This window comes from Prionailurus viverrinus, chromosome E1 (genome assembly GCF_022837055.1).
Source record: "Prionailurus viverrinus isolate Anna chromosome E1, UM_Priviv_1.0, whole genome shotgun sequence".
NCBI lineage: Eukaryota > Metazoa > Chordata > Mammalia > Carnivora > Felidae > Prionailurus > Prionailurus viverrinus.
The window spans coordinates 38,577,461-38,595,969 of record NC_062574.1 but is presented as its reverse complement, the minus strand read 5'-3'; the positions used below and the strand labels follow the sequence as shown (position 1 = coordinate 38,595,969).

The 18,509-nt window shown below is 41.5% G+C and overlaps 2 protein-coding genes across 5 annotated transcripts in view; one reads left to right on the top strand and one right to left on the bottom strand.

Moving 5' to 3' along the window:
• CEP95 (centrosomal protein 95) overlaps positions 1–11,468 on the bottom strand; it is a 44,279-nt gene extending 32,811 nt beyond the window's left edge. For both annotated transcript variants that reach the window (XR_007146938.1, XM_047833142.1), the window contains exons 1-5: positions 10,944–11,468; positions 9,344–9,472; positions 5,690–5,797; positions 2,339–2,449; positions 14–119 (exon numbers count right to left, since the gene is read on the bottom strand). Coding sequence is in view for 1 of the 2 variants with exons in the window: in XM_047833142.1 (XP_047689098.1) it covers positions 14–119; positions 2,339–2,449; positions 5,690–5,797; positions 9,344–9,472; positions 10,944–10,962 (473 nt within the window). In the remaining variant the exon portion in view is untranslated. The remainder of the gene's footprint in view (positions 1–13; positions 120–2,338; positions 2,450–5,689; positions 5,798–9,343; positions 9,473–10,943) is intronic.
• DDX5 (DEAD-box helicase 5) lies at positions 11,446–18,469 on the top strand. 3 transcript variants are annotated; one of them, XM_047833144.1, is made up of 14 exons: positions 11,446–11,566; positions 11,852–12,030; positions 13,249–13,414; positions 13,757–13,853; positions 13,947–14,080; positions 14,208–14,273; positions 14,514–14,655; positions 14,733–14,893; positions 14,986–15,158; positions 15,528–15,638; positions 15,865–15,926; positions 16,005–16,064; positions 17,318–17,542; positions 17,765–18,469. In XM_047833144.1, the coding sequence occupies exons 2-14, from the start codon at positions 11,987–11,989 to the stop codon at positions 18,166–18,168; spliced, it is 1,845 nt and encodes a 614-aa protein (XP_047689100.1). In that variant the 5' UTR covers positions 11,446–11,566; positions 11,852–11,986; the 3' UTR covers positions 18,169–18,469. The 3 variants fall into 3 exon arrangements, with proteins under 3 accessions (XP_047689100.1, XP_047689101.1, XP_047689099.1); XM_047833145.1 differs by lacking the exon at positions 11,446–11,566 and having other exon boundaries at positions 11,808–12,030; XM_047833143.1 differs by lacking the exons at positions 11,446–11,566; positions 11,852–12,030 and adding an exon at positions 12,564–12,760.
• The last annotated feature ends 40 nt before the right edge of the window (positions 18,470–18,509 follow it).

The window sequence follows — 18,509 nt, the reverse complement described above, 5'->3', positions numbered from 1 at the left end:
CATTGAGTGCTACCTCCCAAAAGAAACCTTTTTCCATGATGATTTGGATTCCTTAGTACTTTCTGGCTCTTCTAAAGGTTCTCCTTGATGGAATTCTTTAAAACTCTGTCCAGTTTCACCTGTTTAGAATAGATAAAAACAACACCAAAAAACCTCTCAATTAATAATGCTATTTTTATAATGGGGGTGGGTAGAGGTGAGAACAGTTAAGCACCCTCATCTTCTCCTGGTAAACTGGGCTTTTGTGAACACAAAATTAGAAAGAACCAAATTATCACCTGTGAAGACCATGTATTACTTGAGTAACAGAAGCAAGATAAATGCTGCTTTAAAAGCAAGGTCTACAGTTCTACTAGCAATGTTTTATTTTTTAAGATAGGTGGTAGGTTTATTTTTTATTGTTTATAACCTCCCTGTTCAGTAAGGGATGTCTGAAGCAAGAGGACTAGGCTGTGGCTTCAGAACACAACTGTGAGCCTCAAGCTCCAAGACTATCCCTCCCAGGCTAAGAGTCAGAGTACATCAAAGCTTGGCTGAAGTTCTCTTTCAGACTATCACTCCTTTTTCAACTCAACATTTCTGAGGAATACACTTTCGCCAGCAGCAACACACTAGGGAACTGATTTCAGGAGGTACGTGGGTGAAACTTCCTATGATTCAGATTGACGCCTCTGAATATTCCCATCCCCATTTCTAGAGATTTCTCTATTTGAGCATCTATCTTCATTTTTTTCTATTTCTGTATTCAAAATAACCAACACTGTAATAACATTAGTTAACATTCACTGCGCAGTGACTCGGAGCTAGGCTTGGAACTAAACTATTTATATATCTACTTACTCAACCATCACTATAGCCATGGAAGAATTTCAAACGAAAACACTGAGGCTTAGAGAGCTTCAAACAATGAGAGGCAGAACTTAGCATTGACGCAAAGTCTGCTTTCAAATCCCTGTTCTTCAGTGGTAAGTTAATGATAATGCTAGCTCAGGTACCAGGAAAAAGCTGCTCTGTACATGATGTGACTCATGATAATAAAGATTGACTTCCCATTATTAACTGGCATTTTGAAGAATCTGATTAGCTCTAGGTAATACTGCCATATCAACTTGGACCTGCAAAGGTGAGAATCACACTTCAGAAAACACCATCCAACCACAGTACTACTGCACTGGGAGGTCCCACCTCTGCAACCCCCTCCTAGAAGCACTAAGCTCACCATTCTACTGACCTCCCCTGGAAATCTCCCTCCCGCATGCCTCAGGAGGATCATCTGCTTCTGGACCAAGGGGGACTGCGAGTGGAAAGCAAAACTGCATCTAGGGGGACTACTGTATGCAGTTATGGCTGTCTTCCTGACTTAAGTCAGAAACTTAGGTTTCTTTCAGAGCAATAGAACATGGCATGCAATTATGAATCCTCCCAGCGTACCGAGGCTGGTACATATTTAACAGATATTAAACACTCAAAACACTCCACACTCAGAACACTCAAGTGTTTGAAATAAGAAATATGCCCTGTGGCAGTTTTTCCCTCCAGGCCAGACCTACATATGCCTTTAAATCTTTTCAGCAACAATGATAAAAGGTAGAAAACTATCACTAAAGAGTTTAAGGTCAGATGTTATCACAACCACGTGAGAAGTAGGAACGATGAGCCTACCCACATTTTTTTGTCTTCATTCATATCAGAATTTATGTTGTTATTGCTGCTGAAAACTTGTTGGATAACTTTTTGGAGAACTCGATTACTCAGAGGCTAAAACAAAACTTTCAGGCTGTCACAAACCTAAACATAGGTTAAAGACAAAAACACTCCAATTCCTCCTGTTAATGCTTTAGCAATATCCAAATTTATAACAAAAATGGCAGTTCTGACAGGAAATTTTGGAATAAGTCATTTCATGCAATAATAGGACAGTAAGCAACTTTAATCAGAACTTTTTATAGATTAGCACATCCAAACTGACAAAGGACATGATGATAGTCTAAGATAGTTTTTTCCAACCACTTAGAAGAGTTAAGAAGTGAGATTTAGGGGCGCCTGGGTGGCGCAGTCGGTTAAGCGTCCGACTTCAGCCAGGTCACGATCTCACGGCCCGTGAGTTCGAGCCCCGCGTCGGGCTCTGGGCTGATGGCTCAGAGCCTGGAGCCTGTTTCCGATTCTGTGTCTCCCTCTCTCTCTGCCCCTTCCCCGTTCATGCTGTGTCTCTCTCTGTCCCAAAAATAAATAAACGTTGAAAAAAAAAAAAAAATTAAAAAAAAAAAAAAAAAAAGAAGTGAGATTTAATTTACCAGGTATATGCATTAGTTATTCAAATTACAATTTTAAAACTTACTTTTTTCGTGAGATGTCTCACTGATGTGTTCTGTAAGATACTCCAGCAACCCATCAAAGATTTCTAGCAGATTCTTAATAGATTCTTTATCTCCCTTCACTATATTTTCTCCTAAACACAGGATAAAAAGCTATTAAAAATATTAACGAAGAAACTAAAAGTCTCAAAGTTTCAAAATAAATATACCACTGTGTAAATACTGTTCAGATAAAAGAATTACAAACTAATTCAGGAAAATGAATAATATTATAAATATTAAAAACATGAATGTCTTGATACCTAATTATATTTGAAGAAACAAAGGAAGCAGTCTTGAATATAATGTTTGGTAATTAATTAGCATATTTCTTCCTTTACCAAGAAACAAAATAAGTAGACTTAATAAAACATCCTCTGGTAAGATTTATACCAAGATATAAAGTATCTAAGCAGAACTTTTTTAGGCTGGTGAAAAAAAATGGCAGGAGGCAACACAGTTTCAGATCGTGGGATCCTACGTCTAGATGGTGGTTTGTTCTGAAGATAACAGCAGTAGAGTAACATAAAAACAAAAAACTCGTTGGGATACTTTCATCAGGAATTCCTCATTTTTTTCTATTTGTTAACTCCTATTCATTTTATATAGGTCATGCCATTTTTCTTAATTTAAAAACTGCCCATGTGGGATGCCTGGGTGGCTCAGTTAGGTAAGTGTCTGACTCTTGACTTCAGCTCAGGTCATGATCCCAGGGTCGTGGGATCGAGCACCCCCCCCCCCCACCATGTCAGGCATGGAAACTGCTTGAGATTCTCTCTCCCTCTCCCTACACCCCTCCCCTGCTCAGACCCAGGTGCTCTCGCTCTCTCTCTCTCAAAAAATAAATAAATAAAATACTAATTTAAAAAACTTGTCCATTCATACAAATTTCCAATTTATACAGCTTTGTATACAGTTTGTATAACTTCCAGTTATAAAATAAATCAGAGATGAAAAATAAGGCATAGGGAATAACATCAATAACATTGTAATAGCGTTGTAAGGTAGTGGTTGGTTACTATACTTATTACAGTGAGCACTGTGTAATATATAGAACTGTCCAATCACTATGTTGTACATCTGAAACTAATACAATTTCATATGTCAACTAAACTTCAATAATAAATTTTCTTAAAAACACTGGCCATGCACGTAAAACTTTTTAATCTCACCTCAGTCCCAACTTCTCCAGCCTCACCTCCCACCACATCCACTTTACACCCAGGAGTTACTCTTTAAACAATTCCTGGCACAATACTTGTCTCATAATAAATTTTAATACATGCAAAATTGATATGTTGACAAGAAATGGGTTGGTAAAAGCATGGAAACTTAGCATGCTTAGTATCACCTAAAATGGACTCTAATCAACATCAGGTATGGATGGAATGTAACTCTTGAGACAGCTGGGTTGTCCTTTGGGAGGTCACGCCTGCATTCTCTTAAGTTCAAACCAGTAAGGGGAAGACACAATGGAAACTTGATATTTGAGAGAACCCAGCCATTCAAAATTTCACTCCTGATGCAAAACAAACCTAAACCAGAAATATGATGTTTTACAAAATTACCAATATAGATAGACAGTATTTGACATTTTTTTTTTTTTTTTTTTTTTGGTTTAAAGCAAACAAATCTTCTTAAGCCTTGTTTTTCTGGCTTAACGAGATACACAAGTATACCCCAAGGGCATACTCAGAACTTCTCAGTTGCCAGGATGGGGATCATCCTCTGCCAACCCAGCAACTAAGACCGCCCACCAAAATGCAGTGCTTCATGGCACAGAAGAAAGTATTTTAAACTGAACAAGAACACAACGAGTAAAAAGCTGCTCTGCAGTATACTGGAGGAGATAAGCAGTTCTGCAAGTTTTCATGGGGTGGGTGAGAGTTGTTAGGAGCAGCTCTGCATTAAAAAGTTACATAAGCAGATACAACTATGCTATAGGTTTAAAAAGCACAAATACCAGAAATTACCTTATTCAAGTGATAAAGCAATTCCGAATTGCAAAAGAACAGGAAAACCCTGGGATTATCCCTCAAAATGAATTATCTTCAAACTAATTTACCATTTTTACTCCTAGAACTGCACTCAAAACTTAAGACAGAGTATTTTTGCAAAACTTGTCATCAACATCCCATTGAGAGATGTGAGTGACCAATCCTGATTAACATTTAACTGCCCAAGAACAAACCAATGGTGTAAGCCTTCTCTAAGTGATTCAAATGTAGGTTCATATGCACAGATTCCCTCTTTTCCTTAGCTTGAAATAATTTACTGGAATAATCCTCATTTTCTATCTAGAATACAGGGATTTACAAATATATTTATATTTGGTATGTTTGGCTTTAGAATACAAGCATGATATACTCTATTTTGGAAAAAGTTTCAAAAACAATTTACAGTTTTATTTATTTTGAGTAGAGAAAATATTCATGAGGCTTAAAATTCAGGGGCGCCTGGGTGGCTCAGTTGGTTGAGCATCCGACTCTTGATTTCAGCTCAGGTCATGATCTCACAGTTTGTGGGATGGAGCACCATGCCGGGCTCTGTGCTGACAGTGTGGTCTCTTTGGGATTCTCTCTCTCTCTCTCTGCCTGTCCCCCATTCATGCACTCTTTCTCTCAAAATAAACAAACTTTAAAAAAATAAAATAAAATTCAAGAAATATAAAAGTTATATAATGAAGTCTCATCCCACCCTCGTCCTGCAGCCCTGAAGTTCCTCTTACTGGAAGCAATTGGCATTACAGGTTTCTTGCACATGCTTTCAAAGAGTCCTTCTGCAAGCAATCAACTGCATATTTCCTCTCCTTACCTTTGTTTTTATAAGCAGCACCCTACTCTGCACATTATCATTGTTAAGTGCACATCTTTCTGACATTACACATATTGGAGACTGTTCCACTAATATGGAACATTGTACATAATGAGCATCATCAATCATCTTTTACAGTAGCAGAGTAATTCCCTGCATGGAGCTATCATAACTTATTTAACCTGTCCCTATTTAATGGGTATTTAGATGTAGCTAATTCTTAGCTACTACAAACAAGCAGCATGTTAGCTTTAAAATAACAAAAAACATACCTTTAACTACCAGCCAGAATTCTTACATCTCAGACTCAGGTCCATCATAAATTCAATGTTTGACTCTCCTAAAAAAGCTCTCAAGAATGGCTGCCTTAACTCTACCAGTCAATTTGTCTTGGCTCAGTCTTGCCACTTGGTTTGTATCATAAGCTTACTCAATTGGTTAACTAAACAATGTCTAGGATTCTACCCAACAAATTATTTTAGTCAAATGCAAAATTATCTGATGGTTAAGTATACACCGACCTGTTATGTGAGACAAGCTGACTTGCAGGTAATCCAAGGCCAGCGAATCAATTACTGCTTGTACATTGTGAGCTTCATCCTCTTGACTCCTGGGAATAGCTATGAGGTCTGTGGAAAAAAGGCTACACATTTTTCATCTGAGGGTCCAAGTTTTCATCTGTCTCTGACCAGGCTTCTGAGTCAGGTTAAGTGCTACAAAAGTAAGCTCTACCCAAACAGAACAGGCTATAAAATTCAGATAAAGCTAACATAGCCTGAATTCCACACAGCACCTTTAGTGGCTGAATAGTCAATCAACATATATATGAACATGCTCTACAATAAGCACCATGCTACAGAAAGATAAAGAGGTCCCTAAATTCAAGGAGGTGCTAATACTCTAGTAAGGGAAACAATAATGGAGTGAGACTTTAACCCATAATCATGGGCTGCTTTCCATGAGAGGAAAAAAACCCCACAACCTTCTGAAGGACACCTAGTAGGAATTAATGGCATAATGATTTAAAAGGTCAGTATATAAGGGTGTCTGGGTGGCTTAGTTGGTTAAACGTCTGACTCTTAATTTTGGTTCAGGTCATGATCTCAGGGCTTCTGAGATGGCATGGAGCCTGCTTAGGATTCTCTCTCCCTTGTTCTCTCTCTGTCCCTCCCCCACTCATACACACACTCTCTAAATAAAAATAGAGGCCCCTGGGTGGCTCAGGTGGTTAAGTGTCCAACTCTTGATTCTGGCTCAGGTCATGATCTCACAGTTCCTGGGATTGAGCCCTGAATCAGGCTCCATGCTGACAGCATGGAGCCTGCTTGGGATTCTCTCTTTACCTCTCTCTGCCCCTCCCTGTGCATGCTCTCAAATAAATAAACTTGCACCAAAAACCATAAAATACCTAGTGATAAACCTAACCAAAGACATGAAAAATCTATACACTGAAAACTACAGAAAGCTTATGAAAGAAATTGAAGAAGACACAAAAAAATGAAAAAATATTCCATACTCCTGGATAGAAGAATATTGTTAAATGTCAATACTACCCAAGGCAATTTACATATTCCATGCAATCCCTATCAAAGTAACACCAGCATTCTTCACAGAGCTAGAACAAACAATCCCTACAATCTGTATGGAAACAGAAAAGACCCCAGGTAGCCAAAGCAATCTTGAAAAAGAAAACCAAAGCTACAGGCATCACAATCCCAGACTTCAAGCTGTACTACAAAGCTGTAATCATCAAGACAGTATGGTACTGGTACAAAAACAGACACTCAGATCAATTCAACAGAACAGAGAATCCAGGAATGGACCCACAAACGTATGGCCAACTCATCTTCGACAAAGCAGGAAAAGAATATCCAATGGCATAAGGACAGTCTCTTCAACAAATGGTGCTGGGAAAACAGGACAGCGACATGCAGAAGAATGAACCTGGACCACTTTCTTACACCAGACACAAAAATAAACTCAAAATGGATGAAAGACCTCAATGTAAGGCAGGAAGCCATCAAAATCCTCGAGGAGAAAGCAGGCAAAAACCTCCTTGATCTTGGCCACAGCAACTTCTTACTCAACACGTCTCCAGAGGCAAGGGAAACAAAAGCAAAAATGAACTATCGGGACCTCATCAAAATAAAAGCCTTCTGCACAGCGAAGGAAACAATCTGCAAGACTAAAAGGCAACCGACGAAATGGGAGAAGATATTTGCAAATGACACATCAGATAAAGGGTTAGTATCCAAAATCTATAAAGAACTTATCAAACTCAACACCCAAAACACAAATAATCCAGTGAAGAAATGGGCAAAAGACATGAATAGACACTTCTCCAAAGAAGACATCCAGATGGCCAACTGACACATGAAAAAATGCTCAACATCATTCATCATCAGGGAAATACAAATCAAAGCCACAATGAGATACCACCCCACACCTGTCAGAACGGCTAACGTTAACAACTCAGGCAACAACAGATGTTAGCAAGGATGTGGACAAAGAGGATCTCTTCTGCACTGCTGGTGGGAATGCAAACTGGTGAGCCCACTCTGGAAAACAGTATGGAGGTTCCTCAAAAAATTAAAAATAGAACTACCTTATGACCGAGCAATTGTGCTACTAGGTATTTATCCAAGGGATACAGGTGTGGTGTTTCAAAGGGGCACATGCACCCCAACGTTTATAGCAGCACTATCAACAATGGCCAAAGTGTGGAAACAGCCCAAATGTCTATCAACAGATGGATAAAGAAAATGTGGTGTATATGTACATATGGTGCATGTGTACATATATGTATATCTATGTATACATACAAACGGGTATTACTCAGCAATCAAAAAGAATGAACTCTTGCCATTTGCTCCTATGTAGATGAAACTCGAGAATATTATGCTAAGCAGAATTAGAGAAACACAAATATCGTATGACTTCACTCATATGAGGAATTTAAGATACAAAACAGATGCATATAGGGAAGGGAAACAAAAATATAAAAACAGGGAGGGGAACAAAACATAAGAGACAAATATAGAGAACAAACAGAAGGTTGCTGGAGGGGTTGTGGGAGGGGGGATGGGCTAAATGGGGAAGGGGCATTAAGAAATCTCCCGAAATCATTGTTGCACTATATGCTAACTTGGATGTAAATTAAAAAATAAAAATATAAAACAAAGTAAAACTTACTTTGAAATGCAAATAAACTTTAAAAAATTAAAAATAAATCAAAATAAACTTAAAAAAACCCAAAAGGTCAGTAAAGACCACAGTGAGGAAAGATTTTAACACTGAACTTATATTTGGAGTTTCTCCTCTGGCACTGAGGGAGATGAACGGGGGAAGGAAGAAAAAAGTACTTTATTTTTTAAGTTTTTCTTTTATTTATTTTGAGAGAGAGAGAGAGAGCAAGTGAGCAGGGAGGGGACAGACAGAGAGGGGCAGAGAGAGAATCCCAAGTTGGCTCCATGCTGTCAGCACAGAGCCCGATGTGGGGCTCAAACTCACGAACCTTGAGATCATGACTGGACCCAAAACCAAGAGTCAGATGCTCAACCAACTAAGCAACCCAGGTGCCCTGAAGAAAGTATTTTAAAAGACTGGTCTAATAACTATAGGCCTCTGTGCTCAAATGAAGGTTAAGACTAGCATCAAAGATACCAGCTAGAGGCCATCTCCATTATTCCAAGTGATGAGGGCACTAACTCATGGTAACAGTGGGAAAGGAAAAGAGACTACACAGAGCTTTAATACTAATGGTTATAGCAGAGACAGTAGAGATCTATGGATAAAGACTCTGAGCTACTCAACCAGGGATGCAGTACAATCATCAATTCATATCCATAATACTGGTTAAGCAACAGGACCCAACAAGTTTCCAAGTTCTACTCAATTTTAGAATTTTTGAAAATATATGTACAGAAAAGGTGTGACTTTCACAAGGTATTAGCCATGATTGACATAATGACCAAGACCACTCAAACTGATTTGAACAAGGCTGTTACTCTATGTGGGTCTTTATTATGGTAACGAATGCAACAGTTACATACAAATAAAATGTAAACAAAGAGAAAATACAGGATTTTATAAACACCACAGGATCTAACTTAAGGCACTCAAAACACCTGGCCTAACATATAGTCACAATTACTCCCACTTTTTAGTACCCTTACCTGGTACCTTTTCTCCCAAAATGGATTGATAAAGCGCAATAAAAACATTAGCATCACAGTCTTCCAGTTCTCGTATCCTCAGGTGTATGTGACATTTCAAAAGAAGGTTATTGGCAACGGTTATCCACTCTGTTAGGAAAGGAAAAAGATAAGCCTTAAATAGCAAAAGTCGACCCCACAAAGACAGACATTGAATGAAGCACAAGAAATTTGGTTACTATATAAGTTCAAAGGCCCTCCAAGGCATGAATTTTGAAAATACACTATTTAATTTCTAGCACTCTGGAAGTGCTAGAGTGCTAGAATTTCAATGTGGTAAAAACTATGATGCAAATCCAATTTCTACCGTTATAAGCTAAAGTCCTAAGTTATGTACCCTTTTCTTATTTTACAAGCCACACAAAGCTGTTTTTATTTAAAACATACGTATAAGTAAGCAAATATTATGTCATAAGCAAGACACTTTGTTAATCATAGTCTGAGGCTACCAGAAACTAATTAATGAATGCTGTTTCAAATTCCCAATAGCGTCAGTCATGTTTTTACCCAATTACCTTGTGCAAGTCAGAATTTCTCTGGTGCCCAATAGGCTGATTAACGCAGGCTGTTAAGAAGTGAAGTAATGACACTAACACTACAACATTTGTTAGTTTTTAATTATATTTAATGTATAAGAAATAAAACATAGAAAATACCTAAAAATGTCTCTAAATTCAGAGCTAGCACATTATCAACACTGAAGTTTCCTGTGCCACCGCAACCCACCCCCAGACACCGTTGGAATTATAGCAAGCACACTTCAAGGGTTTCTCGAACAATTTAGAAAGCTTGAAATATTTGCGCCCTGATATAATTAGCAACTAAAGAGAAAGTTCTGTTACTCTGTATGACATGCTCAGCAGGTTCTAAAAATGTGTCTGTGTATTCAAGGCACATTATCTCCCTCTTCCCAGAAACAAATGAGAGTATCTTCCAAGAATCAGGTTCTCTCTCTCTCCCCCCGTGCCCAGTTCTCAAGCTGACCAAACCAAAGGGTTTGAAGTTTGAACGCTGTCTGGAAGAAAGGATGAAGGCGTCCCAGGCAACCCAATCAACTCGCTTCCCGAAAGCGGTTGCTAGAAAAAGCCAGGTAACGACACAGAGCGCCGAAGAGAAAAATCCACTACCGTTCTACTTTGGCAAGGGCATCAACAACACCGTAAGAGTGCCGTTGCTCAAATGTTCAATGCACAGGCAGGTACGGCCTCAGTTTCCACAATTCAAGAAGCAGAGAGCGCGCTGACAGTGGCTGGATTCCCGAGAATACAGGTGCCAGGAGGACACTTTCTGCTTTCTGACTGCCCTCTTTGCAGCCAGGCTGCAGGCGTGCTGCGGGCCCTCCTCTTCACACCCCAAAATCGCGCTCGATGGCCACTAAGCGAACCGAGAGCGGGGCTAAGAGACCCAAACCCGCCGACCACGACGGGGTGTCTGTGACGAGCCCCGTCGGCAGGCCAGACCAGTGAGTCCAGCCGGAGAACTCGAGATAAAAGGAATAGGGGCGTTCGGGTTCTTAAACGGTTTCAGTCCACACACACCGGGGCTCCGGGCCGAGACTCACCAGCCTCTGAGCCGGCCATGTCACGGAGGCAGGTTGCCGCTAGACTCCCAACTGGGCGCGCGATGGACGGCGTCCTGGAAGGGCCGAACAGCGCAGACGCACCGGCGAGGTGGGGGAACGAAATGAAAGGGCTGGGGGAGAAAGAGGGTGGGACTTTAGAACGGCTTCTCGCTGCTGATTGGTCATCACAGGAAGACTTCCTTTCTCAGCACGGGCCGAGGCGGCGGTTTGTGGGCTCTAGATACCCTTCGCCGCGGGCAATATCCCGCTAAGGGATTCTCAGGTGGGTGGGTTTGACATATCGGGTCACACCCAGCAGTCCAGGTCGGTCTCCCGGGGGCATTAGTACGGAACTTCCGGCGAGCTATTTCGTTTCGTATTCCTCCGCCGACGCCAACTGGCGAAGTAGTGCGGTCCGCTTACCCGATGGGCGGGAGCAGCCACGTGACAACGTCTGGCTCCGCCTTCCCGTCTCATTTGGTTAGAGGCGTGAGGGCTCTTTGGAGACGTAAACATCTCCAAGTGGGCTGAGTGGGTTGGCCTGTGCTGGCCATTTTGTTGGGTAGGCTGAACCTGGAAAAGGGCAGGGTGGCCTCCCTGAGGTGTGGAAAAACGAGAAAAATGTAAAGAATAGGGTGTAGGCTGAGACATCTCAGTGTGGGTGGGTCCAGCCATGAAAGGGGCCCTAAACCGGCGATTCCGAGGGAGGGGCGGTGGGGGGTGGGGCGAGAACATGGCGGATCCCGGAACGCAGGCGGGCGTTGCGGCCTCTGCGCAGGGGCGGAGTGATTAGGTCATAGAGCGGCTCCCAGCATTCTTTGCGGCGGAGGAGGCGGTCCAGACTATAAAACCGGCTGCCGGGACGCGGCCGGCACCTCATTCATTTCCACCGGTCTCTCGTTGAGCAGCTCCGGCCTCAGTCATCGCCGCTCCTCCGCCGCTGCCGCCCCCGCAAGGCTTTGCTGTCGCCAAAGCCACCCGCAGCGACTCGTCGCACCCGATTCTCTCCATTTCGTTCCCCGCCAACCGCAACCATTGACGCCATGTCGGGTTATTCGAGTGACCGAGACCGCGGCCGGGATCGAGGGTGAGTGTGGGAACGGACTTGTCAGGCCTGGCAGTGGGGGATGGGAGGCCGATGAAGGCGGCGGGCGGGGGCGACAGGAACTTGGGTTTCTCAGCCTATCCTTAGGCTTTTGTGACCGAAGGCTTGCGCCATTTTGGTATTTGTCAAAAACTGATTGAAAGCTGTTTTTCTGTTAACGGTTTTTAAGGTCGCCTTTTGTTGGCGGGCTGGCGGGGAGGACATCGAAGTTTCCCCGGCGATTGAGTAGCTGTTGGGAGAATTCGGGGGAGGGTATTTCGAGGGAAGGAAAGCGCGACGTTTCCAAGAGGGTGAAGTCGTCGCTATTAGGTGCAACCCTTCGAGATGCGGTTTAGGTGCCCCGGGAATTCTATGAGAGCCGCCGGGCTCGCCTCCGAACCCGTTGATGTGACAGGGGCAGCAGGGTGGCCAGCGCCGCGGGAATCGGCCATGTGGTTGGGTCGCGGGTACAAAATGCCGGCGTCGGACATGGCGGCGGCGCCTTTGTTACCCCGCCCGGCGGAGGAGCTCAAAATGGCAGCGTCGAGAAAATGTGGCGCAGAGAGAAATGCGAGACAAAGGGGGAAGCGCCGCCCCAGCGGGAACGCCGCCCGGTCCGGGACTCCTCCCCCGGTAGTTGCCAGCTCCTCCTCCTCTTTTTCTTTGCGTTATATAATTTTGCTATCAGAATCAGGAGCCCTTCCGCGGGATACCCCCAATTCGATTGGCTTGCGTAAGTGTCCCTGAGACCACCGTCCTTGTTCTGTTCTCATTGCTTGTGTCGTCCCGTTATTCCTTAAAATCAAAGCTTCTTTGCTTGAAAACAGTCGGTAAATAATATCGCTGTTAAGCTCCTCCCTTGTATTGTCTCTTTCCCACATTTAATTCCTAAGCTCACGGGAAAGGCTAGTGACCATAAGCTGTTGTCTATCCTTGTAATCGGAACTTCGGGCGTTTGGGCAGCCAGTTTCCGACCTGCTATATCTCGGGCTGTTGACTTGGCTTACTATAGTAGTGTGTACTTGGGACAACGGGAAGGGAGAGAGATGGTGCTAATGGTGGCTTTTGAGAGCATGACCATCACCAAGGACAGTGCTAAGTCTTCAAACTGTGAAAGTCATTTACCTTTAGTGTGTGCAAAAAGGATGAAAAGTCTGTATGTAAATCACTATGTAGACATTTGAAAATGTGAGGTTTTTGGTTTTGTTTTTGTTTTTCCAGGTTTGGTGCACCTCGATTTGGGGGAAGTAGGGCAGGGCCCCTATCTGGAAAGAAGTTTGGAAACCCTGGGGAAAAACTAGTCAAAAAGAAGTGGAATCTTGATGAGCTGCCCAAATTTGAGAAGAATTTTTATCAAGAGCACCCTGATTTGGCTAGGCGCACAGCAGTGAGTAATTTCACATGGTTTTATCAGGCTATAATTCAGTAATGACTTAAATCAAAATCGGAATCGAGAGGTCTTGGAAATGACCAAATTAAGGGAAATTCACACTTTAATGGTAGCTAAGAAAGAGGTGGTACTTAGGAAAACAGGTGGCTTGGGATTTTTCTACTTCAGAGTTGTTGACTATAACCACAATAGGTGAATCTTGTGTGGTGTCTGTATGTGGATACAGGTTTAAAATCCCATTAAGGTTTGTTAATCATTTAAAAAGTTAGGGACCTGCTGACTTGCATATTAGTGAAGGTTGTCATGGTACTTAGTAGATCATTAAAATTTGTTTTCTAGCAAGAGGTGGAGACATACAGAAGGAGTAAGGAAATTACGGTTAGAGGTCACAACTGCCCAAAGCCAGTTCTGAATTTTTATGAAGCGAACTTCCCTGGTAAGTGCCTAGTTTTGAGGTTCCCCCCCCCACTTCATTTATTCTTTTTCTTCTGGTTTTGCTAATTTTTTATTGAATTGTTGCTAATTTTAGCTAACGTAATGGATGTCATTGCAAGACAGAATTTTACTGAGCCCACTGCTATTCAAGCTCAGGGATGGCCCGTTGCTCTAAGTGGATTGGATATGGTTGGAGTAGCACAGACTGGATCCGGGAAAACGTTGTCTGTAAGTTTGGGATAACTCTTGAGTTTTATTCGGTGCTGATGTGCTAGAGAAAACAAATTGAGGATATAAAGAAACCGGAAACATTTTAACTTAATTCCTGTTGTTTGCCTCCCCCCCCCCCCCATAGTATTTGCTGCCTGCTATCGTCCACATCAATCATCAGCCATTCCTAGAGAGAGGTGATGGGCCTATTGTAAGTAGACATTTTTATTAGCTTTTGCTTAGGAGTATGATGGAGAGATTTGTAGCAAATGTTTGTATGTGGCAAAAAACTCATGCTTTTACGTGGAGATGTTAGTTGTTTTATTCAACTTAGTTGGAGACAAAGCTGTCTTTACAGCAAACATCAATTACCTGCCAACATAATGCCAGTAAGTTTAAAACTAGGATCCGGGACTCTGTTAAAATCTGCTCTGCTTTGTGTTTCTTTTAGTGCTTGGTGCTGGCACCAACTCGGGAACTGGCCCAACAAGTACAGCAAGTAGCTGCTGAATACTGTAGAGCATGTCGCTTGAAGTCCACTTGCATCTATGGTGGTGCTCCAAAGGGACCACAAATTCGTGATTTGGAGAGAGGCACGTAACAATAATTTTGTCAGTGTTCTAGAACTTCTACACTACGTGTTGTAGTTACATCATGTGTTTCATTGAAGGTGTGGAAATCTGTATTGCAACACCTGGAAGACTGATTGACTTTTTGGAGTGTGGGAAAACCAATCTGAGAAGAACCACCTACCTTGTCCTTGATGAAGCAGACAGAATGCTTGATATGGGCTTTGAACCCCAAATAAGGAAGATTGTGGATCAGATAAGAGTAAGTTAGCCTTTAAAGATGTTTCCTTTTCAAACTTATCTCAAAGATTTATTCTTAGAATACAATGCTTTTTTTAACCCAAAATTCTTCAGCCTGATAGGCAAACCCTAATGTGGAGTGCAACTTGGCCAAAAGAAGTAAGACAGCTTGCTGAAGATTTCCTGAAAGACTACATTCACATAAACATTGGTGCACTAGAACTGAGTGCAAACCACAATATTCTTCAGATTGTGGATGTATGTCATGATGTAGAAAAGGATGAAAAGTAAGTTTTCTGAAGAAGTATTGTTCTAAAAACATCACTGTACAAATTCAGGAGTTAACCGTTTGATAGGTTATCTTAAAAGTGATTTTCAGTTGGGTGCAATGTTGGGTGTGTTTGTTTAAAATTAGTCTGTCGATCCTTATTAAAATACTTTTCTTCATTCATGCAATTGGTTATCACCATATAGCAAAGAAGGAAAAGGAACTCCTTTATGGTTTAAGGACCAAGGATAGAACTGCTTGATATAAGTGTTCAAGCAGGTGTTTTTACTTGAGTTGTGTATATCGAAGTTAGTGATTTCACTGACCATGAATATGTGTCTGTAACTGTGGACTTCTTTTATTAAAATTCACAATTTGTTTTTCCAAGACTTATTCGTCTAATGGAAGAGATCATGAGTGAGAAGGAGAATAAAACCATTGTTTTTGTCGAAACCAAAAGAAGATGTGATGAGCTTACTAGAAAAATGAGGAGAGACGGGTATGTGGGCTTCTTCCATTGAAGCAGGTGTATGAGAGCTGAGTTTAGAGGGAGAGGCAAACAGATCGAAAGTAACAGATTTGAGTTTCATGGATGGCAGTTATATCTGGTGTAAATAAAACTGTACATCAGGTAAAACTAAAGGAAATTGTGATTAGTTTTTTAAGCAGACTAAAATCTATCAGGTTTTAAAGGTGAACTTACTGATAGTTTTTCTTTAACGTAGGTGGCCCGCCATGGGTATCCATGGTGACAAGAGTCAACAGGAACGTGACTGGGTTCTAAATGGTAAGTCAAATGAAAATGAGAATTTTTTTCTTAAAACCTGTCATTCTTACATTATTGATGATAGTTTTTCTTTCACAGAATTCAAACATGGAAAAGCTCCTATTCTGATTGCTACAGATGTGGCCTCCAGAGGGCTAGGTTAGTAAAAACTCGAATTCATGGCTCGGTTTCCCAGAAGATCTCCATATACTTTTTTAAAGAAAGTTTATTGCTTTCTTTAACCTCTGCATTTTTTCCAAGTTTTTTTCATATAAAGGTGCAGCCTTTGGCAAGGCCTAGGCATGACAATCGGAGGACTCGAGGGGGATGGAGGACTAGTGGTCGGCTGGCTGCTTCCAGTCGATTAGAGAGGTGAAAAGCTGAAAGTGTGCCAGTAATCTTCAAAAGGCAGAACATACCACCTCTGCCCCGTAAACTGTTCTCTCCGGGGGAAAAAAGTGCAAGTTATCCTCACAGTTCACTGCCGTGGTATTTCTTCTGTCCCATGCTTTGCATGACTGCCATGGTACAGCACTGTTTCAAACTGTTTACTGTGATCTGTGGGTCTTTGAGTTTCAGTGAGTTGGCTGAAATGTTGAAGAACTATTTCCAAACTTCAATGTTCAATGAAATTTTTGTTCAAGTTTGAAATGGAGAGAGCAGCTTTAAAAGGTACTAAGCCTTTTACAAATTGGTGAGTACTGGCACATGAGATCTAGAGCAGGAGCAACTTCTCACACTTAGTCAGTGGGAAAAGAAAGCAGTGCTTTGAAAGTTCCTCCCTCACCTACACAGTAGTCGTCATGTCGAGACCTGCCAGAGAGAGACACATTCTCAAGTGAATCCTGGCTTCTTGGAAGCGCTTGCCTAGACGAGACACAGTGCATAAAAACAACTTTTGGGGGACAGGTATGTTTTTCTTGCAGCTGCGGTTGTAAGGTCTTGGCAAGACAAGCAGTGTGGCCAGAATTTTGAACTTCTGATGAGTGTGTAATGCAAAGGACCGTGTACATTTTTGTTTAAAGGTCCTCAAAATGAGCACATGAAGAGGTTGCTGTGAACCTTTAAGTGGCCCTACTGCGCAGAAGCATTCAGATGTCACTTGACGATCTGTAAGGGGACTTGCTGGTTTGGGAATATGTTAGAGAATACACGTCTTACTGACAGGCTGTCTATCATTGGGTGGGTAATGAGACATCCAGGTAGATGGTGTGTGCTTTTTTTTTTTTCCCCCCCCCCTCTCCACAATTTCAATGGTATTCCTACAGGGAATGGATAACCATTTTAACTGTATTTTTTGCAGCCCGTACCTTCTTGGGAATACAATTGTCTAACTTTTTATTTTTGGTCTGGCTGTTGTGGTGTGCAAAACTCCGTACATTGCTATTTTGCCACACTGCAACACCTTACAGATGTGGAAGATGTGAAATTTGTCATCAATTATGACTACCCTAACTCCTCAGAGGATTATATTCATCGAATTGGAAGAACTGCTCGCAGTACCAAAACAGGCACAGCATACACTTTCTTTACACCTAATAACATAAAGCAAGTGAGCGACCTTATCTCTGTGCTTCGTGAAGCTAATCAAGCAATTAATCCCAAGTTGCTTCAGTTGGTCGAAGACAGAGGTTCAGGTAAGACCAACCTTCATTAAGAAATGTTGGTGATTTGGGGTCACATGATGGTCTACAAATCCATTTAAATGGGATTGGCGGGTGAGTAAAAATCTTTAATATGAAACTGAGAAACACTTTACAGAGTGAATAGAGCTACTTGCTACCTAATTCCTTTTTGTGTCAGTAGTGATTTGTGGCATGGAAATAATCAGCATGCAATTATCTTTTTTTTCTTGACAGGTCGTTCCAGGGGTAGAGGAGGCATGAAGGATGACCGTCGGGACAGATACTCTGCGGGCAAAAGGGGTGGATTTAATACCTTTAGAGACAGGGAAAATTATGACCGAGGTTATTCTAGTCTGCTTAAGAGAGATTTTGGGGCAAAAACTCAGAATGGTGTTTACAGTGCTGCAAATTACACCAATGGGAGCTTTGGAAGTAATTTTGTGTCTGCTGGTATACAGACCAGTTTTAGGACTGGTAATCCAACAGGGACTTACCAGAACGGTTATGATAGCACTCAGCAATATGGAAGTAACGTTCCAAATATGCACAATGGTATGAACCAACAGGCATATGCATATCCTGCTACTGCAGCTGCACCTATGATTGGTTATCCAATGCCAACAGGATATTCTCAATAAGACTTTAGAAGTATATGTAAATGTCTGTTTTTCATAATTGCTCTTTATATTGTGTGTTATCAGACAAGATAGTTATTTAAGAAACATGGGAAATGCAGAAATGACTGCAGTGCAGCAGTAATTATGGTGCACTTTTTCGCTATTTAAGTTGGATATTTCTCTACATTCCTGAAACAATTTTTAGGTTTTTTTTGTACTAGAAAATGCAGGCAGTGTTTTCACAAGTAAATGTACAGTGATTTGAAATACAATAAATGAAGGCAGCGCATGGCCTTCCAATAAAAAATATTTGAAGACTGAATTAAGTGGAAATTGTACTTTATTTTACATATATAATGTCA

Coding starts and splice junctions, on each gene's coding strand:
- DDX5 (XM_047833143.1), top strand. CDS start 12,579: ATGTGGCGCAGAGAGAAATGCGAGACAAAGGGGGAAGCGCCGCCCCAG. Junction 12,761..13,248: donor CCCCAATTCGATTGGCTTGC/GTAAGTGTCCCT, acceptor TTGTTTTTCCAG/GTTTGGTGCACCTCGATTTG. Junction 15,159..15,527: donor GATGTAGAAAAGGATGAAAA/GTAAGTTTTCTG, acceptor TGTTTTTCCAAG/ACTTATTCGTCTAATGGAAG.